The 24,685-nt window shown below is 42.8% G+C and overlaps 2 protein-coding genes across 2 annotated transcripts in view; one reads left to right on the plus strand and one right to left on the minus strand.

Moving 5' to 3' along the window:
- The window catches only part of CACNA2D3 (calcium voltage-gated channel auxiliary subunit alpha2delta 3), a 901,045-nt gene that overhangs the window by 119,512 nt on the left and 756,848 nt on the right, over positions 1–24,685 (minus strand). The window lies entirely within an intron of this gene.
- On the plus strand, positions 10,001–24,527 carry LRTM1 (leucine rich repeats and transmembrane domains 1). The gene is made up of 3 exons (XM_005887886.2): positions 10,001–10,715; positions 13,089–13,685; positions 18,996–24,527. Exons 1-3 carry the CDS (start codon positions 10,709–10,711, stop codon positions 19,427–19,429), a joined length of 1,038 nt encoding a protein of 345 aa, XP_005887948.2. The 5' UTR covers positions 10,001–10,708; the 3' UTR covers positions 19,430–24,527.

Here is a 24,685-nt window from a genome sequence, read left to right on the forward strand (position 1 = left end):
CAACCTCACTTCTAGACAGAGGAAGAACGAAACACAGAAGCAGCTGCTGATTTAAGTGTTCTGTCACCTAACGTGATAGAAAACACTGAGAAATTACAGTCACAGTTTCCTCTTGGTCCGTTTGTTGTCTGACCTTTGTTACCCTTTCGGATGACTTCTTTAGGACCAGGTACGTCATTTTCTTGGGCACGGGACCTTCTGTGCTGGGAAAGTCTCAGCAAGATAACCCACATGAGCCCAGTCTGACCTGCCACTCCCCCAGACACTTGGCAATCACAGGGAGCTCTACCTTGGGACCACCTACATACTCAAATGGAGAAACAAAAAATGCCTGTGCCATCCCCTGGCTCAGTCATATTTCTGGTGCACACCAGAAGTTTCTGTGCAAATGCACAGAACACAGCCTAACTTTTGTTGAAGTATGCCCTAATATTTTGTCTTGAGAGATAAAATATTTTGAAGTCTCTTTTAAAAAATAAAGAACTTATTTTTATCACTGTAGAAAAATTGTTGTATTCACAAAGTCAAGAAGAAAATGTCAAATTTACAGCAAGATGTAGAAGCTGGGTAGGTGGGCCCAGTTAGTAACTTCCTACGGGGTGATTCAAATTCTCCCCTCAGCAAACTGGCCCTTGACTTTGGATTCCACACTTATCAGTCACTTCTGCACACACAAGGCTCTGCTTCAGAAACAGTGACTAGGATTATGTTCCCAGGATGCCACTGGTTGTCTGCTGTTTGTTCTCTGTTTCGACCACTGGGCTGGAAAGGATTTTGAGGCCACGCTGGGCTCCACGGCTTTGCTGGGTGGGACCCCACCTGGGCCCACAGATGTTAGTTGCCTCAAGTACCTATTTGCCACCCCTGGACTGCTGGCTCTCATGTCCACTTTACTCAGGAGGGAAAGTCCTGTCCCACTAGCGTGGCTTCAGCACCCTAGCAGGGCCAACTCTTCCTCGACTACTTGTGTGTGTAGCTGACGGCTCCATGCTGCAGCCCCTCAGACACGCGTGGGATGGATTCACCCACAACCACAATGTGTAAGTAAAAGATTAGGATTTGATACACATGTGCTGAGATTTCACTGCACTTGTGAAACTGCAGTCCTCTCTACCTCTTCCCAGAAGCACATGAAGGACAGCAGGAGGCATCTCTCCAGTCACAGAGAGAGGTGGATTAGACAAAGCACACAGCCTGTGAAGTGACAGCACCTCCCAACGTATGTTACAGGGCTCAGGGCTCAGTGCACAGCTCAAATCCCAACCCCAACTTCAGAAAGCACCATTCTTGCAAAGGGGTGTGTGGAGGGCAGGGAGAGAGAGCTTCTCAATATCAATACCACAGCTATAATGGGAGATGGGGGCCTGGGGGGCCACCAGCCTCTTCACCTCTTCTCCAGCACTGGCTTGCCTGAGTTTCCCCTCACCCTCTGTGCTGAGCCACACTAGGACCCCAGTAGCTCCTAGACGGCTCCTTTGGGCTATCTGTCTGACCTGTTAGCTTTACATGTGACTTTACCTTGTCACCCCTTCTCTTTCTTTTTCAGTAAAAGTCTAGCCCACCCTTCAGATCTCAGCTGGTTAAAACATCCATAGGAACGGCTGCCCCAACCTCCAAAGTCAGGTACCCTGATGGTATTCCCTTGCAATACCATGTACCTCCTCTTCCTAGCACTTTCATATATTTGAAAATATGTGTATTTCCCTGTGAGACTGTAGGGTCCATCTGGATTGTAGGACTATTTATTTTTCTGTCTTATTTTCATGTCCATAATATCCTCAAACACAGAGATTGACAGGTAATGAACACTCAATAGATGTCTCCTTAATAAATAAATAATATATAATGAAATTTACAGTGGACTTTCAGAGATGAGATACAGGGCACAGTGAGAGTCCCTCTAACATACTCTGTTTTTGTAAAAGGGTGATTTTACCTCAGGAAAATTTGAAGTGCCAAGAAGTAAAGCAAGTCCAGTCTCTAAGAAATAAGCACCTACATTGCCCATTCTCAGTAACGTCCCAGTAGATTTACCCATCTCAGCTCTTCATCACACACAGCAGCAGCATGCAGCTGTATCTCCAAATGCCTTTGTGGTAGGAGCAACTTGGGGCCATGGATAGAAACTTATAAACATCAGCTATAGCAGTGGAGAGCAGTACACTGAGTTTATTTTCTCCTTGGCCCTAATTAGAATCACAAATGAAATGCTGACAACACATGAAGGAGCCTGCTTGTTGAACACAAATGTTTCCACTCCTATCAACCTCGAAACTCTGATAGTCATGCTTCATGATGAAAGCTAAACAGCCCTGGGGAGATGACTGCATGTTTTCTCTAATTACACAAGGATGGGGAAAAGGGCCTCCTGTTGAGGACAGACTGACTAGAGGAAAGATTGGTAGGTATACCTTAAAAAAATAACAACACATAGTAGGTAACCCAATATGGGCTTCCTGGATGAAATGAAAGGATGAGACCACTACTGTGGCACCAGAATGGGAAATTACTATAAAAACTGACTATTATAAACATGGCTGGCTGCTGCATCAAAGTCAACGCAGGCCCTTTATTTTGTTAACAAAAGTCCCACATGAAGGTTGTAGTCACACGACATCAACAACCAACTTTCTTTTGTTTGTTGAACTATTTTGATGACAAGCAGAGATACGCAGAGCACAAATTCACTTAGATTGCAAATGATTCCAGGCAAATACACACACACACATAGATGCATGCTTTATAACTCTAAAAGATGGTGAATGCTGTCACACAAGCAAAATGCACCTTTGCATTTAACTTGCTTATTTTTGGCCCAAACAGATTAGTGCAAGTAGATACAGCTTACGTGCCTAGTTGATCCATGTCATACAGACACAGTAATAGAAAATGTATTGCTATGTGCAAGGGCAATTTTTATTATGATTCTTGCATAAAAATAATATTTAACCCTCCCTGCAAATCTTCCAGTTGGGTTCCTTTGTACAGATGATGAAATTGAAGATCACAGAAATTAAATAACTCACTCATGGTCACAGAGCCAGTAAATGTAGAAGGTAGTATTTGAATCTAGATGGTTTCACTCCAGATTCCATGCTTTTAATAGGGATGCCAGAATGAAATGATGGGACAGATGAAGGCTGGAATAATGAAAAAGATTCCTAAAGTTTGGAATCTTTAACTGGTGAGTTACAATCCTGCCTGAAACAACTGTGTTTTCCAGAACATTTTCAAGCCAACATAGAGCAAACTGTTTTAAAGAGAAAACAGCAAGAAACACTGATTCATTATTTCATCATAATATACATACACTAAACACTAACTTGAAAATATGAAGAACAGACTGTCATCTATTTCAGAAACTGGATTATTACGTTATAATAAAAGTACAAGAGCAAATAAAAATTTACCAAGAAGAGCTGCACAAAACACTCATTTTATGTGTAACATAAGTAAACAATCAAACAAGAACATAAATTTGATTCCAATTTATATTCTTGGGGCAGGGACAAAAGTAGCCAATCAAAAGATTTAAGTAAAACAATGTGTCAGTGTGAGGCCTTGGCCAGGCTTCCCAAGCTGCCATATTTCTTGATCCTTTTGTTTCTTTCACTAGCTTTGTATCAACCAGCATCTGCCTATGTTTATTTCACCAGCTGCATGAGCTCGCTAATTACTTTTAATCATACTTATCTGAAATGCATCTTCATCTTCACATACATCCTGTATGCAGGCAAACCAAGTGCTGGGTGGCTGAGGTTGGGAAGACAATGGGATGGAGAGTCTGTACTTCCTCTAACCTTGACAGAGCGGATGGACCAAAAAAAAGCAGCATCTAAGTCTGTCTCTGCTATTAGCCGAAGGACTTATAAGACCTGGTTCTAAGACAACTGGGCAGTGTCAGTGTCCAAGCAAGTCATATGCAATCTTTACAAAGGTATAACAGGTGCAAGGTGATGAGATGATCAGCACTGCTTTTGATAGAGTAAGTAAAAATTGCAAAACACCCTCCAAACTGCTAAGTCTTTTGAAGACCAAAAGTCAGCCTGCTATGTCTTTTCCAGTTCCCATGGCCCTAGCTCAGACCCAGGCTCACTAGAGAAGTGGATGCGGAGAGGTAGTCTCGTGCATTTTGGCCTCTCTCTGTCTTCCTGAGCTTTAGGGAAGTTGGAGGTACACATTTCATATTCACTACTCCTCTGATTTTATCAATCATCTCAAGGCCAGAAGAAAGGAATTTAAACTCTATACATAGTCATATAAAGTAAACTGAATGCCCCTAGGTAGTCCTTGAACCTAAATTTTTAACTTATCCAAAAGGCAAGAAAGAATGAGGAGGTACACACATCTTTCCCACTTTTGTACTAGAGAAACCATATGGTAGCCTTGATTCTCCACTGAATGGCTCAAATGAAAACCGTATTTTTATCTTCTGAGTTAGTTAGAGCTTCCAGATGATAAAATTTGTAGCTTACCATAAAAAAGAATGGATTACATTTTAAAAAAAGATCTTAAGACATAAAATACATAAAACGATAGGTTCCCTGAATATTTTACTCAATATAGATGCTCACAATCCATGTGTTCACAATAAATACTCTGGAGACTTTGAGCAAGTTGTTTAACTTTTCTGTGCCTTAGTTTTGTCATTCATTCATTTATTCAGTATTAATTTAATATGCATACTACACAGTACTAGAGAAACTAAGGGAAGAAACAAAAGCCATCTTAAGCTTATAGACTAATGAGTTATTGTCACCTGTAGGTGACAGAATACAAATAAAATGTGGAGACTACTTATGCTCTTCAACATCTGTGAGTCCTCTTCTTACAAAACACACAGCTACATTATATTCCTCAACGTCCTTTGCTATTAGATATGATCATGTGATTTTATTCTGCCCATGGAATTCTCTAGGCCAGAATATCGGAGTGGGTAGCCTTTCCCTTCTCCAGGGGATCTTCCCAAGCCAGGGATTGAACCCAGGTCTCCCACATTGCAGGCGGGTTCTTTACCAGCTGAGCCACAAGGGAAGCCCAAGAATACTGGAGGGGGTAGCTTATCCCTTCTCCAGCATATCTTCCTCACCCAGGAATTGAACCAGGGTCTCCTGCATTGCAGGTGAATTCTTTACCAACTGAGCTATCAGGGAAGCCCCTTATTCTGCCCAGTGGAGTATAAATGCACTGATAAGTACCATTTCCAGGCCTGGCCAATGTCTGGTCCTCGTCTTCTTTCATCAGTCAGCTGATGGACAGAACTCTGAGAACTAAGAGGAAGGTATAGTGGCAAGATAGAAGGAACCTGAGTCCCTGAGTAGCTGAATGGGTATCTGGCCCCTGTCAACCTGACCTAGACTGTGATAAGAACAACAAATGAGTAGTTGTGTTGAGCCACTGAGATCTGGAGGTTTACTTGTTACAGCAATTATTACATTAACAATTCATAAATTACCTATTATAAATCCTTACCAATATATGGCCCGCTGTAAGCACTAAATAAATGATATGATCATCATTTAAAATGTATATTCCTAATTCTCTTGTTGTATGTTTCATAAGACCAAAAAGAAAAAGAGAAACAAAGAAGGAAGGGTTAGGAAGGGAGGGAGGGAGGAAGCACAAAATAATACTGAGGTCTTTTTAAAAGCTCTGCAAAAATTTTATACCTAGGTGTAATTTGGTCATCCACAACCCTAGGGAAGTATTTTCCAAGTACCAAACCTCTCTTAATTATTAAATGAAATTTCTGCGTGGATCTGTGGTGCCAAGGGCCTCGTCCAGGCTATCCTGAGCTGCAGCTGTCCCTTGGCTTGGCTGCCTCGCCCACACTGGAGCCCCACAGCACCTGCTTTGGATGGGGCTCACTGACAGGGAATGGGGGGGCACTTTGCCAAGATTTTACCAAAGCAGACATTAAAACTGGGAGAAATGCTCCTATGAGTTATAAGGTCTGGTCACATGTGGTGATCATTTGGCAGAGAAAGACAGGTGTCACTTTGGAGCTAATCTTCCTGGAGTGAGAGGAAGTAAACTCTAAGGATGCTCTGTTTACACACATAATACAGCTAGTTACTGGGGGATAAGCCATCTCAAACATGCCAGTAAACAAAGCGAACCTCTCCTTGCTATTTAACAAAAGTCAGCTTTTTTTTTTTTTTTTTGACTGCGGTTCTGCATTGCTGGAAGGTCTTTACTTGCTGGGAGTGGGGCCTACCGTCTAGTAGAGGTGTGTGGGCCTTTCACGGTGGTGAAAGCATGGCTCTAGGGCTTTGTGGAGCATGGGCTCCAGGGCACGCGGGCTTCAGTAGCTGCAGTGCTTGGGCTTAGTTGTTGCGGCTCCCGGGCTCTAGAGCACAGGCTCAGTAGTTGTGGCACATGGGCTTAGCTGCTCTGCAGCATGTGGGATATTCCCAGACCCGGGATCGAACTCATGTATCCTGCATTGGCAGGCAGATTCTGTGCCACTGAGCTACCAGGGAAGCCAAAGTCAGCTCTTCTCCTTTGCATTTTGAAAATTACAGCTGTACTACGTGGCTGTTGTAGCAAGTTGAATATGCAGAGGTAAAAAGAGAAAAAAAAATTTTCTTCTCTTTCTTCTTGAATCACCCTGTCCCCTAGATAATCAGTATTATCAATATAGTGTCTATCCATCCCCTACTTACTCAATCTTCAGACAAATCAATGCACATTTTTAGAGTTAATCTTCCCACCTCTCACATTTGTTGTTGTTGTCATTTCAACATAAATGGGACTATACAATGTGCATTCTTATTCAAATTGCTTTATTTAACCTAACAATTTATTATGAACATCCTCCTAGGTGGCTATATTTAGCTCTAACTTATTCTTTTAAAATAGCTGAACAATATCACCTCGGAAAAAGAGCTATTACACATTTGCTGGATTTTAAGACATCATCCATTTTGTGCTATGCTAAGTCTCTTCAACCATGCCTGACTCTTTGTTACCTCAGGGACACTGTAGCCCACCAGGCTCCCCTGTCCCTGGGATTCTCCAGGCAAGAACACTGGAGTGGGTTGGCATTTCCTTCTCCAGGCGATGGTCCCGACCCAGGTTATCAAACTCGCATCTCTTATGTCTCCTCTTTACCACTAGCTCCATGCCACATCCATTTTAAACGTTAATGTTTTTTGGAGGAAGGTGAAATGTTAAATAGACCAATTTATATGAGGAAATTTTCTCACTTAAAACAAGCAAAAAAATATAGGGAAACATTCTGACTTAAAATGAGCAAAAAAATATAGGGAAGCACTCTCACTCAAAATGGACAAAAGTGTGTAGGAAATATATTTATATAAAAATATACAGAAACTAGGAAGTTCTTGAAATTGCAGTGTGATAGTAGCCACCATATTCCTTTGAGAGTGTGTCTGAAGCAAGTTCTGTGCAGAGAACCGGGCTCTCGACTAGATCCTGGTACCGGGAGCCCCTCAGAGTGCCTGGCCTCACCCGACCTGTGAGTCTTTTGCACACACAGCTGTCTTACCACGTTTCTGGGCTGACTTAGGGAGGGAGGGACAGAAGTCACTGCAGGCACTAGCATGCCTATCACACAGCCTCTCTGTGTTCTCTGGGCTGAGGCCAGGTGGCATAAACACTCAGCCTCTGCATCCACAGCCCTTCTAGGTCCAGGAGCCCCTTCCACTCCAAGTGTGCACTGCCATTTTGAATCGCCGTTAAGAGTCAGCAGGAGTAAAACTGAACCAAAGAGCTCCTTTGGGCAATAGGCCACAGCTCCCAGGAACCCATCAGTTGTGGGGGTTTACCGTGTGTTCCCAGGGCATTCACATATATGAGCTGGGAGCAGTGAGTCAAGACCCTTTGAGGTCTGCCAAGACATACTACTTTACAGGAGACACCACTTCTGATTATCTGCTCTACCAGACCTGTGCTGTGAATGCAGCCCTTGATCCTCTCTGCATCCTGTGAGGCTGGCATTCCACAAATGAGGAAGCTGAGGCTCAGAGAAAGTGAACGATTTGCCTAAGATCATACAACCTGAGAGTACAAGCACCATGAAAGTGTGCTTCCTCATTGAGCCACACAGGCTGGCTCTAAGGTATGGTCAACTGCCCACCGTTTTCCTGGAAGTGTCCCGGCCCCTTATACCCAACTACGCCATCAATGGATACATTGTTTTCAGACCTCTGAGTCCATGAGACTTGGACCCTAGCTGGGCTCTGCAGGACACCAAATAGATCTGCTGCAACCCAAAGAGACACCCAAATTCTTTATCTGTCCAAGCTCCCCATAAGTCTGTAAGTACAAAGCCTTTCAACCCCACTCAAGCATTCTACCAGAATGACAAAGTTTTGACATAAGAGGGCGCTAAAGATCCTCCTCCTCAGCCCTCTCATTGTACAGACAAGGAAATGGTGGTGGATATGCCCAGCGGGGTGGTGGCAGTGGGAGTAGGTGACAGCTAGCTGCGGTGGAGCAGTGACAGTAGTGGCTAGACAGTGGGACAGAGCAGGGTTTCACCACTATAGCCTGTGGGTCCATCCAGTCCTCCACCTGTTTTGTTTTTGTTAATAGTTTTCCTGGGGCTCGGGCACACCATTTGTTTCCAGATTGTTTGTGGTTGGTTCATGCTATAACCTCAGAGTAGTTGCAACAGACACTGCATGACGATAATGTCTTAAATATTTACCATCAGCGCTTAACAAAAAAGTTTGCTGGCCCCTGGGAAAGACAGAAGCACACAGCTTGTAAGTTATTAGAAGCTGTCCAGTTCTTAGAATGATTGTTAGGTTCACAGGTGTTTGTTGTATTATGACCCACTGGTGACTGACTGCCCCACACAGGCCACTGACAGTCCTGTATCGTACAGGAATATTATTAAATCCTGTGCGCCTGAAAGTAGACAGAGGAAAAGGAGAAAGAAAGGAACCCTTTAGTCCTTATGAAGATTTAAAGGCCTCTTTATTGCCTATGCTTGACTTGACTGCATTGCTTTTCAGATGCTCAAAGAATGTTGGAGAGAAGGACTAAAGATGACAGACTGAATGAAGCAGATTTTCAGGAAGGAGGCAAGATGAGTATCTTAGGCTCCAGGAGGCTGGAAGGAGCTTGTCCAAAGGAGCAATGGGATCCCAAACAGCAGGCCATTAAGGATAGTCTCAATCCAGTTTTTCACTTCATTCCCAAGGGTCCTCTTCCCTCGGTACCACCAGAGTGGCATGAGGGGCCAGGCCTCCAGGACTTTTGTCAGGGCCCGCCTCCTGCCTCCTGAGTCAAGGGCGAGTTGAATGCTAGCAGCATAGAAACCTTGGAAAGCACTCTTGGGTAATTGTGACCGTTTATTAAGGTACAATATTAATGCATTGTTTCACGAAATCCTGAGAGCAATCTTATAAAAGAAAAACTACTGTCTTTCTTTTAGAGATGAAGACGAGGGGTTTTCAGTGGGCAAGTTACTTGCCCAGAGATGTCAAGCTAGTGAATGGTGAAGCCGAATTCAAATCCAGATCCAGCTGATTTCAAACCCCAAACTCAACTGCTTTATTACACTGCTTTCGGCCAGGGACTCCACTTCATGCTGCCTCAAGAAAAGCATGGCTTTTGCCTTCTTTACATGAGTTGCTGGAGGCACGTGGGACATTTTGGCATGCTGAAGGGCAGCTTTGACACTGAAATCCCACCTCAGCAAATGGCAGGGCATTTGCACATTCAAAGAAACATTCCAGTCCCTGGTGGGAAAGCTTCCAGTGGCTTCAATTACAGAACAGTCACAGTTCATTGACGCCTGATGCTCATGAGGGCAGCTTTATTGTTTTATATGTGAAAAATGAGGAAAGGGCCAGAACCTCAGCATTAGGGAAATGATGAAAGATTGAGAAGTATTTCCAAAGGCATGCAAACTGAGAGGTCAATTCAATGGGGGCGGGAGAGGGGGGACGGTGGGAGGAGAACGAGCAAAGAAGCAGCTGAGAAGTATTTGCGGCACCAGGGAGAAGAGGTTGTGATGTCCACGAAAGGAAACCATGGCTATGAATTTCAGGGCATCGAGACCCTGTCAACACAGCTAATCCCTACGGATGTTGGCTGAATAAGCCTTTGGTGACCAAACAGTGCACTGTGGAAACCGTGTCAGCCTCCAGCAGGTCAATTTGTCCTCATATTACACACTCTGCTGGCTCTGTTGCTAGAACCCCAGATCGAGGATCCACGGCGAGCATCTCCCAACTTGACATGGGTTGACACAGCATGGTTAATAAGTCAACAGAATTCAGAAAACAGGACCGGATTAAGAAGGCAGTTTTATTTTGGTGCCCTGGACTTCAAGCAGATTAAATAATCAAAAAGCCGGAGCCATCGGGGTCATGTTTGAATGCTACAGCTGTTCACTGAGGTTTGACAAACATTCTTTCTGTGGCCCCTCGTCTCAATGGGAAAGGCAGCGATGATCCTGGGAAGGGCAACGCTTTAAGAAAGAAGGAAGGAGCACAATCAAAAGATCCTCTTACGGAAAACAATCCAGATGGAGACAGGGAAAGGGCTGCTTAAATAAGTGGTCTCCTGAAAGCGACAACTGTTCCCTGTGCTGAAGAAAAGCACTGGCAGGATTCAGAAAAAAAGTGAATGAAAACCTGGACTTGGAGTCTGCCATGCCCTCGATGTGTTGATCTGCAGATTAATAAAGGTGGGCTTCGGGTTCAGCGGGTAAGCCGGTGGAGACTCAGTCATGGAAGGTGAGCCATGATTAATCCCCTCACGCCTTAGAAAGCAGGACCCTCCCTGCCCCCCCAACTCAGGAAGGTATCTGTGGGAAGTTGTCTTTCTCAAAAGAACAAAAGATGCTAAAAATGTCTCATGTTTGTGTCATGCTGGGTCAGAGGAAGAGAGAGTGGACAAACGTACCTAGTCATGAATGGATATGCAGTTGGCCTGTTATGGGCCATTTCAGAGAAAATACAGTCCTTCAGGTTGGAGTTCATATATCATCTACTTGCGGGGGGCGGGGCGGAGGGTGGGAGTGGCACGATTTTCTGCAGTTAATGAATGCTTGGGTGAGGCACAGCTAAAGTGAGGGGTGGCAACTCTCCTCTGATCAGAAGCTTCTTTGGCACTGAGATGTATATTATTTGCAAAATTATAGAAAAGAAAACAAGGTTTTTCTCTTTTACATGCTGCAAGAGGGAACTGGACTGTAATGCTTTGCATCTCTTGAGTGAAACTAAACTGAGCCTCCTTCAGAAGGCTTTCCAAATATCTTCCCTCTTGCCCTAAAGAACTGTTCACAGCATCAGAGAAAGGCGGATTCATTTTGATATTTGGCAAAACTAATACAATTATGTAAAGTTTAAAAATAAAATAAAATTAAAAAAAAAAAAGAAAGGACAAAGGGGAAAAGGCTCCATGCATTTGACAGCCACATTGTACATTTTCCTAGTTAAGGCCAAAAACAGACAGACAAACCGAAAATCTCCTCTCAAGAACTTTCTTTACAAGTAGATAATCATCTTAAGTTTTAAATATTATTGCCTGGCCCTGTGAATTCCTCTACCAATTTAACAAAATGTCCTTGATGGGTGTTTGCCATTTTGAAATTCAAGTCTCAGGAAAAAAGAAGGGAGTGATCAAGCTCCCCTGGAGATTGACCTAGCAGTGCCTGAGAGAATATCAACTCAGTATCCTCTTCAAACCTGGCAAGGAGGCACCTATTGAATCTAGAGCCCCCATACACATTTCTACAGAGCCAAGGAGCCCTGTGTGAGGATGCCTTCTGCTGCATCATTGGTCCCGAAAGAAACTGCAACAACTCAAATGCTCGTCAGTACAAGAGTGGCTAAATAATAAATCTGGCAAGGCCTCACCATCAAATACTCCACAGAAGCTAGAAGGAATGAATGAGCTCTCTATGCATCCCTGTGGATGGATCAGTTTTGAGTGACTAAACTGCAAAATGAAACATACCAATGATTATTTAGCTTTTTAAAAAACCACTATGCAAAACATTCTATAGTATGTGTATGTGTGTGTTGTGTATGTACGTGTGTTATGTGCGTGTATGTAAAAATATTTACAGGCAGTAAAGCACAGCAAGTAAGAACCCTGATAGACTCTGAAAGCAGACTGCCTGGGTTTAAATCATGATTCTACTACTTCTGTATGACCTTGGACAAGTGATTTAGCTTCTCTGTGCCTCAGTTTTATCACCTTTAATATGTGCATAATAAAAGACCCCGAATTACAAGATTAGGTGGGCTAAATGAATTAATATATATAAAGCACTTTCAGTGGTGCCTGGCTCAAAATATGAGCTATAAGGTTATTTGTGATTTTGTTGTTTTTAAAAGGCCTGGTGGGATGCAATCGTGATGGTAGGGAAGGCGGTGGTGGGGAGCAGTTCCTGCTGGAAAACATGATGTGGGTGCTAATCAAAGGGAGTTTAACTTATCAGCATTGCACTGGTTCTTTGAGTTAAGGGAATAAAAAGAGATGAAGCAAACATGGCAACCTGTGAATAACCGACAGAACTTTGTTACAGGAACATGAGTATTTATTATGTTAATTTAATGCTTTTGTTTTAAAATCTATTGAACCAAAAAGGAGCAGAGACAATCATCACTCATGGAAGTATGACACTTGAAAGACGGACATCAATTTGTAAGAATGCTTCAGACCTGTCCCATCTAATATGCACCACTAGCACCATATGGCTATCTAAATTTTAACTGATTAAAATTAAATGGAAATAAAGATTCAGTTTCTTGACTGCAGTAGTCACATCTCAAGAGCTCTGAAGTCACATGAAGACTATCATATTAGACAGTAGATACAGATCACTCCCATCACCATAGAGTTCTATTGGACAGCATGGTCTGGAGCATACTTTTGAGAAATGTGAATATCTGAACTCCTCTCATGCTCCTGAAGTTCTGGTCCTAGATAATTCTGCTGCTTCATACAAAGGGCACATGCCCCCCCAAATATTTTTTTCACATTTTTACTTGATAACCTATGTCATCTACCTTCTGGTTACCTGTGAACTTAAAGCAGAAACAAAAGCTGATACCACTTACAAACGGGTTCCTATCTCAGGTTCTTTCTATTTGTTGTAGGTGAACTGTTCCTGCTTTCCAGTATGATTTTCCTGCTCCCGGTGGTGTGCGGCTGCCCAGAGAGATGCCGCTGTCACTCACCTTCAAATTCTGTAGACTGCAGCCGGCAAGGTCTGACTGAAATCCCTTCCAACTTGCCTCCTCAGACTCTAACGCTGCACTTACAAGATAACCAGATCCACCAGCTTCCGACTTCTGCATTTAAATCAGTGCCACATCTCATAACCTTGAACTTGTACAACAATTCTCTTTCAAATCTGACCCCCGGAGTTTTCCATGGACTTCAGCACTTGCAGGTCTTAAACCTAACTCAGAACTCCCTGCATTCCCTGGAAAGCAGACTATTCCATTCTCTCCCACAGCTGAGGGAGCTCGATTTGTCATCAAACAATATAAGTCACCTTCCTGCATCCCTAGGTGAGTCTTGGGAGAACCTGACTGTTCTTGCGATCCAGCAAAACCGGCTTCGGCAGCTCAATCGAGCCCTCCTAGAATCCATGCCCAGAATGAAGCGGTTATTTCTCAAAGACAACCTCTGGAAATGTAACTGTCACTTGCTCAGTCTTAAACTCTGGCTGGAGACATTTGTCTATAAAGGTCAGTAACTAATGCCTATCCCTCCATCTGTGTATGATCAACTTAGGAGAAACCTCAATGGTTCTCTGCATTAGAAGGGATGCTGAAAAGTGTTTGAGGGATCTGTGTAAGCTTTTGCGCACTGATGTCATTTCATGGTATGGCAAAAGAGGCAAGTGAGTCATTAAGGGTGACCTGATTTGAAAATCAGGTATTTAAATTCATCTACAGATACGATTCATGGAAACAACTTTCCACTTTTTTCCCCTCTCCACCCCAACTTTCCACTTTTTGATTAATACCACCATTAAGTTATCTGGAAACTGTAGGCCCTTAAGAAAGAAAGAAATTCAATCCACCTAAATATTGGGTTGGCCAAATTTTCACAAGAAAAGCTTGAACGAACTTTTTGACCAATCCAATAACTACTTAACTCTGAAGTGACAACAAATTCTGATTTTCAAGTGTGATCCAACTGGGAGTGTGGTATTTCTCCTTAGGACTGCCCCTCCTTCTTTCTCTGCTTCTGACCATTTGACAGCTATGAAACTTCACTGAGATTACCCATTCTGCTTTAGGAGACACCACTGTTACTAAAACTGAATACAATACGGGTCCCTCTCCAAAGGGAACAAGTATTTCTTTAACCAGATGTCAAAAACAAAGCAAGAGATTCCAGAATATTAAAGATGAGGGGTTCTGGAAATCACTCATGGGTCAGCAAACTATATAGCCTAAGAGCCAGAACTGGCCCACCTATTTTTGTAAATAAAGTTTTGTTGGAACACATTCACATCCATTTATTATTTACTGTCTGGCTGTTTTTGCATTAAAAGGGTGAGGTTGAATAGTTGGGGCAGAGACTCTGGCAAGGCTTAAAAAATGAACTAACTGGCTCTTTATAGGAAAGTTTGCCAACCTCTCCTAACTCAAAGCGAGTCTATTATCAATAGGAAATGGACGCCTGAAGATGTTTAGTGACTTGATGAAGATCACAGAGTAGAAGCAAAGACAAGAGTAGAAGGAGCAGCTTTAGGTCTTGGCCCTACATTCCCTCCTCTACATCACAGTGCTTTTTTCCTCCTACCTTTTAAGTGTCATTCATTCATTCATACTAAACTTGAGTGAATTTTACATGCCATGGACATTTCAAGGTGCTGAGAAAAAATCAGTGAATAAGAAAATCCCTATCATCATGGGCATTACATTCTGACAGTAGAAACATGTTAAATAAGACAAATATATGTATCTATGTTCAGAGAGCAGTTAGTGCTAGAGGCAGCATGAAGGGAGAGAGTGATGGAATAAGGGTTACATTTCAGATGTGAAGGACAGGGAAGGCCCCTGCAAGGATGTAATATGGGGGAGCAGAACTGGAATAATGAGGGGAAATGAGCCATGAGATAACTCAGGAAAAGGACAGTAGTTGCAAAGGACCTGAGGTGGAAGTAAGCTTGGCTTCACTGAGGGACAGAAAGAGGGACAAACGAGTGGCTAGAGCAGATGAAGGGAGTGAGAGAGGCTAAGACAGCACAGTAGCCAGGTCATGTTGAAATGTGCAGAGCCGGCTGAGACATTTGGGTTTTATTTTAGGCAAGATGGAAATATCTTGAAGAATTTGTCAGGCAAACAATATGATCTCATTACATTTAAAAAGGTCACTCTGGTGACCAAAGGCTGCAGAAGAAGAATCAGGGGGATGAGGGAGAAAGTGATTCAGTTTTCCAGGGAAGATGACGGTGGCCCAAACTAGGATGATGAGAAATGATCAACTTTGGGAGATATTTAGAATACTGAACTGATAGAAATTACTAATGGGTCGGGACTGGATATAAGGAAAACAGAGTGTATTACAGTAAATACAATTTTGTTTTGTCCTCCAGGAGTAAGCAGATAAACGGTGATGCCAGTAGCTGACAAGGGTCAGGCTGTGGAATGGGGGAAATGGACGAGTATGTGTGGGAGGTGGTATATCAAGAGCTCAGTGTGGGGCATGTCAAGTTTGAGATGCCCATTACATAGTCAAGGAGTGCTGTCGAGTTGATGGATGTATATCTGAGCCCATAATTTTGGAAGATATCAGAGATCCAGACATGGCTTAGTGAATCAAGAGACTCTGGATAGTTGCAGCAGTTATACAGAAGGAAGTGGAGGAGAACACACGGGTTCAAATAAACACTATTGATTTAAGAATCTATTGATTTAAGAATCTCTCTCAACAATATACTAGTCAATAACTTGTCATTAACCAGTTAATTTTCAAGTTGACCTACAACAGAGGTCATATGATCTGACAAAAGTCTTTCTTAAGGAGGCTTAAAATAAAACTGTTAACATCTAGAGGTGAAGTGGCTTTACTGTGTTCTGGATGAGATAGTAAGCATAAGGCAAACCATCATAGAAAGATGCTTTTCATCAAGGGAGAGTATTTCTTGGCAAAAATGGTTCTCAGGTCCAGGAAACTAGAAGCAACATAGGGAAGGATATAGCTCCCCCCTACTCTGCCACAAACTCACTGGTGATCTTTGGGCAAATTAATGATCCTCACTAGCCCTCAGTGTCACCAGGTGGAAACTGGCAGTGTTAAGCCAGGGAGTTCCTAAAACCGATTCTGGTCCTCAGGCTCCATAATGCAATTCAATACTCCCTCGTGGCACAGCTGCCCCACCCAGACAACAGCCTTTCTCTGAAAGAAGGCAAAACTGATCTGGGATAACAAGACCTGGGTGTCAAAATGACTAAATAAAACCAGCAAATAAATGCAAATGTAGGAGACAATCTGACTACTGATGCATGGAATAAAGGCAAAATAAGGTAATAGCTATTGATCAAGACCTTACTTCCCTCCGAGGGGGAACAAAATACATGGAGGATGAAGCAGGGGATTTTGTAGCCTGGAAGTGTCATTCACTGGTTCCACTGGCTAGAATTCAGTCAGGTGGCTCCAATCTGACCACAAAGGGTGGGGAAATTTCATCTTCCTCTGGACCCGACAATCAAAGGAAAGAAAAAGTGCTTTGATGAGTACTTAATAATGTCTCCTTCAAGAACATGCACATAGATTTTCTAATTAGCATTCCTCTCTCTCCGTTCATAAGTTAACAAATTATCTTTATGCCAATAGTTAACTGCACTAAACATTTATTCTGGGCTAGGAACTGTGCTAAACAGTTGACATACTTTATTCAGCTGAATCCTCAGAGCAATCTTGTGAAGTAAATTTCATTATTACCCTGGTCTCTCACTTTCCAGATGAGCAAGCAGACGCACAGAATGGTCAGGTAACTTGCTTAGGGTTGCAAAGCTAAGTAGTGGTCAGACGCAGGATATGAATCTCGTTTCACCTCAAGACAGGGGTTAAGAGCTGCTAGCTGCCAGATGATGGATAATGAGAGTGTTTGGAAAGCTGGAGCTTCTTGAATTGTCAGCTTCCATGAATCCAGAAGAGATTGAGGCTCTCAAGCTGTCGTTGGCAGATCTGCTTTCTGGAGGGTGGCTGAGGAGATGGTGGAGGAAGGCTGGGAAGTGAGTCCTGGCTGAGGACACAGGACACCATGGAGCTCTTGGTGGCCACAACCCTGGCCTTCAAGCCACATCCCAGGCTCTAGTCTATGTATTCTCTTGGCTCTGGGTCCTGAGGCCATGCCTCCCACCCTAACAGTTAAAACAGGAAGCTGGTAACAGGAGAAACGAACTTAACCCTGGAGTGGCTAGGTGAACCACCCCAGTTAGGTCTAAGTCAGCTAGTGGAATTGCTGGTTCTCCGGGTTCAGTACTGAAACACTCCCTGAGATGGAGAATTTCAATCATAGCCTGTTGGCACCTTGGGGTCATCCAGAGCAGGCACCCTGCTCCTCTGGCCTGCTGTACCTCAGCTCGAGAAAGGAGAGATTTCTATTATCATTTTGCTTTAGAGTTGAGGTTCTTGCCTCAGAGGATCACTGAAGAAGCCAGATCAGGCCCAGGAGACTCTGGCAATAGGTGATTCAGTTCAAGCAGCAAAAGCAAAAAAGGCATGAGTGTTGAATTTCGTCATGGCCACCAACCCCAGAGTGACCTGGGCCACAGCAACCCTTGAACTGCAAAATGGCCCTATCTATTAATAGGTTATAAATTCAGTTAGAATGGATGTGAGGACATTCCCCAAGTTGTGAAGTGCTGTTATAAAGGAAGGTTCTAAACACTGAAGTGACAACCTCCTACATGGGAATTTCTGGTATAGTTTCATAATCCACCATGTACAAAGAAATCTCCAGTCTAACTAAGAGTAGTGTCACAATTCATGGAGGTAAGGATCTACTGAGGGTCACTGTGTTAATTCCATGGATTTCACAACATTACAGAGAGAGAGAGGATGGGAGTATAGTGGGAAAAACTGGGATCATAGGAGTGGGCCAGGTTTCAGTGTTGATCCATCCACTTTTAACCTGAATGACCCTGGACAAAAATTACCCATTTTAGCAGAGTTGTGAGGACTTGTCTAACAGTACTTTGTAATCAAAACAGATACAAGTAAGGTGTTTTTGTGAAAATTACTCAGAGAAGTTTATCTGTCTGAGGTCAAATAGCAAATTGGTGGTCAAATTTGGCCAGGATAGAATCTGTTCATCCACTGCTCCTTCTAGAAAAGGATTTCTAAAGTTCCTGAAATCCCTCCTGTAGTCCACACACCTGAGGAAATCAATCCCCTTACACAGAATGGAAATTGAGTCTTAGAAAGTTTGGTATTCAAAATACTAAATGTTTCAAGGTCTAAAGGAGGCACATTAATTGTACTTAATCCCATGAATGTAATACATATTCCTGTCAAACCTTCAGATACACAAAAGACTTGCAGGACCGCCGACTTCCCCATTTGGCATCACTGAGAGTGTTGGTAGAGACATAGGGTCTTTGAAATTAACACATAACATCACAAGAAGAGACATTTGTTTTCATTATTTATTTCTTAGGTCTCCAGTGGTGATTTGGCACAATAGATTTCTTGTGTGGCAGGGCTCATTAGGGCGTGCGACAGTGCCCTCGGCTGGCCTCCAGCGCCCCTTCCTGTCAGCTTTTGCATTGTTTCCCTTTGGCATTTATAAGGTAACGGTGACCTGGCTTCTAATGAATTCTTGCTCATACATAATTGCCCATTTAGTGTGTGGCATTTTTAGCATGTAGCCAATTTAGAAATCTTAAAATCATAAAATATGGCTGTTAAATTCTTTGACTCCAGGGGGGGGAAAAAGGTGTTTTATAAATTCCATCTGCCTAAGTTTTGCAGGCTGAGGATCTGGGAATTTGGTTACATCAGGTTCTGCTATCATTCTTTGTTTTTGTTTCTTAAAGGCGGAATAACGGACAACATCACCTGTGTGTCACCGGACGCCTGGAAGGGAAAGGACCTCCGTGAAATCCCTCACGAGCTGTACCACCCCTGCCCTTTTCCTTCTCTACACCTGCAGTCCTCACAGGTGCCGCAGCTAGGTGCTGCCCGCCGGGCTGTCCCCAGGCTCTCTGACAGCCACAGCACAGGGGAGCAAGACCACCGGGAGTGTGAGATCAAACCCAAGCCAAGGCCGGCCAATCTGCGCCACGCCGTGGCCACCATTGTCATAACAGGGGTGGTGTGTGGGATCGTGTGTCTCATGATGCTGGCGGCCGCCATCTACGGCTGCACCTACGCAGCTATCACAGCCCAGTACCACGGGGGACGCTTGGCTCAAACCAATGAGCCCACGAAGACAGAAGGAAAAGAGCTGTTTGACAGCTCACTGGCCTGAGAACTTTCATCTCAAATAGGAATAATCATTTTAAACCAGAAAACAGTTTCTGAGTAGGGCTGATGGGTCACTGTTACTGCCTCATTTTCTTTTTCCAAAAGGAAAAAAAAAAAGATGTGTCTGTAAAAAAAAAAAAAAATATATATATATATATGCATATATATATATATTTAGACTTCCCTTGTGGCTCAGCCAGTGGGCGTCCCTTGTGGCTCAGCTGGTAAAGAATCTGCCTGCAATGCGGGAGACCTGGGTTTGATCCCTGGGTTGGGAAGATCCCCTGGAGAAGGAAATGGCAACCCACTCCAGTATTCTTGCCTGGAAAATCCTCATGGTCAGAGGGTCCTGGCAGACTACAGTTCATGGGGTCACATTTATATGTATGCATATATATATTTATGGAAAGAAATTTATGTTGAGATTTTTAAAAAATTTATTAATACCATAGTTGAAATAGATATGATAACTTGTGCTCTGTGCCTGAGAAGTTATGACAATTATTCTACGTGGGAAAGGCTGTCCGTGGAGAAAGGGAAGGTACATCTCTTTCAAGGTACTCTTCCCCGCATTAAGTTGCTTTAACAAAGCAGCTGAAATACAAACACACGGCAGTCAGCATGCCTGGGAGGTTTATGGTCCACTGGAAAACTGCCCAATTCTGAGTGCCTGGGAAGAAGCTGGTGATCTTACCCACGGGGCAGTGAGTGCTTCTATAATCCAAGTTCATGCTAGACCAGTGATACTTTTAGATGTTAGGTATGTTACCCATTTAGCGGGAGTGTCTGTTGGTTGGGAATTTTTGTAGCTTGCCACAAGAGTCAGATTCTATTTAATTTTCTGAATCAGAAAACCATTTGGGGCTCTCTAGGCCACAGAAGAAGAACAGGGCTCCACGAGTGGATAATACGACTCAGGCGCAAGGTCTGGGGAAGTTTTCTGATGCAAGGGGAAATAACACATAAACAAACACAAAGAGGACGGGGTGGCGGAATTCAGGGCACGTATCACTGAAAGGCCATATCCACCCCGCGATTGGAACCTTCCTTTTATAACTCTCACAGCAGGAATGAATTTAGGGTGGGCTGAGAGCGAGATAATGGCTTATGTGTATCTGTGTCTACGTACAGAGCGCGCAGAGTGCATAGGCTTGTTCAACCACACCCACACATAAACACAGCAATCAGTTTACCCACTAATGAAATGCAGCCGCAGCAGGGTGGAAGCCAGCAGCTGCTGACCACCACCCAGATTGTCTACTCAACACTCTGGGAGAGGAAGTCAGAGGAAGTCTGAAGAGAGTGGGAATTATCAAGAGACTTGAGATATGTGGCAGCAGCCATCCTGAACATTATTTAGGCCAGGGTTTAAAAAAAATCAGGTGTGGCTTGCTTAACTCCACAGACACGGTCCTGAAGACTTGCATGCAAAGGAAATTTTTGTAAATTGAATCATCATTTTAATGCAGTAGGGGAGCTCGCTATTTAAAGGAACCTTTCATGGAATCTTTCTGTAATGGCAATAATTGATTCCAGATTTATGTATTTTGTAAATTTGCATTTTCTCAGGCTAGGATTTCTTAAAGTAGATTCTACCTGTTCTTTCTCTTATGATGCCCCATCTCATATTTAGAGTCACCTGTTAGTATTAAAATCATTACACAGAGGAGTTAAGGACTCAGCAAAAGAAGAGAACAGGGTGAGTTGTCCCTCCAGAGGCCTTGACAGACATCACTAATCAATCCCAGCATTCCTCCCCCTGAGCCCTGATGCACCACAGATGCCTTCTTAAGACAGCACTGTAGGCAACCAGAACTAATCAACTGGAGTTGGTTCAAAGGATAAAGCATATTTGCCACTCAGGGTACTGGCTCTGCATTCACTTCTTCAGGGCATGTAACAGTGTTTTGGATCTTAAATCAGTAGTCTATTCCCTAACCTGGTACATGAATGGGAGGGCCATACAGGCTGGAATACTCTTTCCCTGTCTGATGCAGCCAAAGCCTTGCCCAGCAGTGTAAAGAGGTCAGGGGAAAGACAGATAGACCTACCCTAGCCTACCCTGTGGGACTCACACATCCCAGAGAATATCTATACCTCCTCACAGTGCTTCACAACCACTGTGCCCCCACCCCACAAGTTAAAGATGGGCCAACTCGCTGGAACAGCAATTTTGCTAAATGATTCTTCTGGGGGAAAACATTTACGTTTGATGCTAAATTTTTTTCTGAATATTAAAATAAGTCTGGATATGTTAGAGTAGACTGAAAAATTACCGTGGATTTTTAAGATCAAAAGGAGATCTCAGGGAAAGCTGGCTTCTGGGATCAGCTCCATCCCAAGCCTGGTGCCCCCTTTCTGCTCTCTTCATGCACTACTTTAGTGGTGAGACTAAGCATCCCGTCTAAGGATGGAGGGATTACTTTCCAGGTAGAAAAAAATCTTCCTTGCCCTGGACCATGAGTCCTTGGCCAAGAAAGCAATATGAGAAACAAAATCGAGGAGATCTTTTTATACATTGTCCTCATTTCACCAAATGTTTTGAGAGTTCGTGCTACATACCATGCATGGTGAGAGGTGTGCTCATGAACATTCATGTAATCTTGGCAACCAACCCGTGAGATACTTGAACAGATATTACATAACCTGGAAACTACTGAGACCAACATCGCGTGCTTCTTTCACTGCTGTGATTTTTTTTTTAATGTATTGATTTATTGTTTTCACTGCTGTGATTTAAGACATCCAGTGGACTACATTCTGCCGGAGGTCTGGTGACTGTGCAAGTCAACCCCATCCCCCTGCCCACAGCGATTACATGTCAGAGCTTCCAATCCACCGCAGAAAACCCCAAATGTGGCTAGAATCCTCACTCCTTGACACCCATGTCCTAAAAGATTTCTAGGCACAGATGATAACTTGGGCAAATAGATTCCTGCTTTACGAGATGTCTTTAAGGAAAATTATTAAAACGATACCTTCTTATATTCAGATGTCTATCTTTTGCCTACAGTTACCACAAAGAGAAGTTGGCGATGAAAATAATTACTTACCCTAAAATGTCAACAAGTCTCTCAGCACAGAAAAATATAAATCAAATTGTTTAGATTAACAAATGCAGAGTTATCATTCGTTAATAGGAGAAATGAAATGTTTTCTCTGTAAAAAACTTGCAGATGAAAGACTCAATTTGCAGGGTATTCTGTGAGAACCACAAATTATCTTTCACAACCACTACAGCTCATGAGGGGTAATTTGCAAACGCCTCATAGATTATTTTCAGCTGTTTATTGCTGCTGTCATATTTATAGATTCTCCTATAAAATGCCCTTCCATCATAGAGCCTTACTGAAGGAATACTGTGAATAAATATCACGTTTATTGTTGATTGCTCTGAGAAAATTTTGTAAAATATAGTTTTTTCATTATATTTAGTGGCACAGTATCACGATTTTTGCTTTGCCAGAGGTCACAAACTCACAATCAGTTCAGTCAGTTCAGTCGCTCAGTCATGTCTGACTCTTTGAGACCCCATGAATCGCAGCACGCCAGGCCTCCCTGTCCATCACCAACTCCCGGAGTTCACTCAGACTCACGTCCATCGAGTCAGTGATGCCCTCCAGCCATCTCATCCTCTGTGGTCCCCTCCTCCTCCTGCCCGCAAACCCTCCCAGCCTCAGTCACAATAGCAGGACCCCAAAATGTGAGGCATATAATGAGGCTGTAGAAGGAATCTCTGCCACAGAGATTGTGCAGAAAGAAGACATAGTGTCAAATCTATACCTGGAAAGCTTTTAAAATGAAGGCAAATATCCCTGACCTTGCAGGAATAATCCTGTGCTTCAGATGATAAAACGTCCATGAACAATGGATGTTTCGTATTTTTTCCTACAAAAGTGGAAGACTTAAAAGTGAATCACAGGATTTCCTCCTGAAGGCTCTGAAATCTCATTATTCAAGTTAACCAAGGCACTCCAGAAATTAGACACGCTTATCTTAGATCTAAAACATAAAAGGAAGCAGATCAGTTTCTAAAATAATCTATCTGTAGCATCGATTATCATAATTATACAACTAACTGTTAGAAATCCGTAACTTTCTATTGCAGGTCAGGAAATAACCATTTTCACTTGGGTCAAACCCACCAGTGTATCCAGTGATAATGCTACTAGACAGAAACCTACCAGCAAATGATATTCCAACCCCACATGGTGTTACTGGGTGTGGCTTACACACAACTTCAGGGAAATACCCTGTTTTCCCTTATGATGAAAATTATTTATTTATTTATGTTCAAACTTTAATAAGGTCTCAAATAAACCTCCCTCCCATTGGGAGAGGCAGGACTGCAATCCCTCACTTTCCTTTCAGAGTCTTGACTGGAGTATCCACATCTAATTTTCACTCTAATGACACTGAATATTCATTTGGATGGATAGGATGTTACCCAGTTTCAAAGGCTTACCAAGAAGAGAAGATAAAGAACCAGAGGACTGGGAATTGGGAAGGTCCTTTGAGAGCAGTTAGTCTAGGTGTTGCAAATTTCAGAATAGCTGTGACCAGCTTCCCTACCTGCTTCAGACATTACTAACAGATCTCAGCAAACTTATCTATTGACCCCAGTCAAAGCCTCAGAATCCTTTTAAATCTCTTTTCTAAGTACCTACTCCTGATCAACTGGAGTTGACTTATGTTTCATATTCTTATTTTACAAACAGGAAATAGAAGAGTGGAAAATGAAAGGAAGTTTTCCAAAGTCACACAGAAAATTAATTGCAGATCTGATAAATGCAGTTACAGGAGCAAAGGGTTAGCATGTATAATACAACCCAACCTCTGCCATTATTCTCTCATTCTGGGGAACCACATTATAAGAACTACAGAATTGTTATATTAATTATTTGGATAAGAACAATAATAGCACTGCCATCAACTTTTATTAAGCACCAGGTTGTGTGCCAGTTGTTTTTAGTGTAATATTTTCATTTTTGTCTAAGTCTCAAATTAAGCAAAACATGAGAGCATTTTACTGCCATACAACAGATGAAGATAATTCACTGGGTTTGGGTAATTTGTTCAAAGTCATGTCATTAATGATTAGTGGAGAAGGAATCTGAATGAAGGATGCATGGGTTTCCTTGGGTTTCTTCTCATGCTTCTATTTACATTTGATTATATTCAGTATTATCCATAATAAATACTTTTTTAAAAAATGACTCCTAACTTTTTGGACTGAATAACCAGGTAACTACAACAAATT

The sequence above is a fragment of the Bos mutus genome, chromosome 22 (genome assembly GCF_027580195.1).
Source record: "Bos mutus isolate GX-2022 chromosome 22, NWIPB_WYAK_1.1, whole genome shotgun sequence".
In the NCBI taxonomy this organism is placed as follows: Eukaryota; Metazoa; Chordata; class Mammalia; order Artiodactyla; family Bovidae; genus Bos; species Bos mutus.

Coding starts and splice junctions, on each gene's coding strand:
- LRTM1 (XM_005887886.2), top strand. Junction 13,686..18,995: donor GGAGACATTTGTCTATAAAG/GTCAGTAACTAA, acceptor TGTTTCTTAAAG/GCGGAATAACGGACAACATC.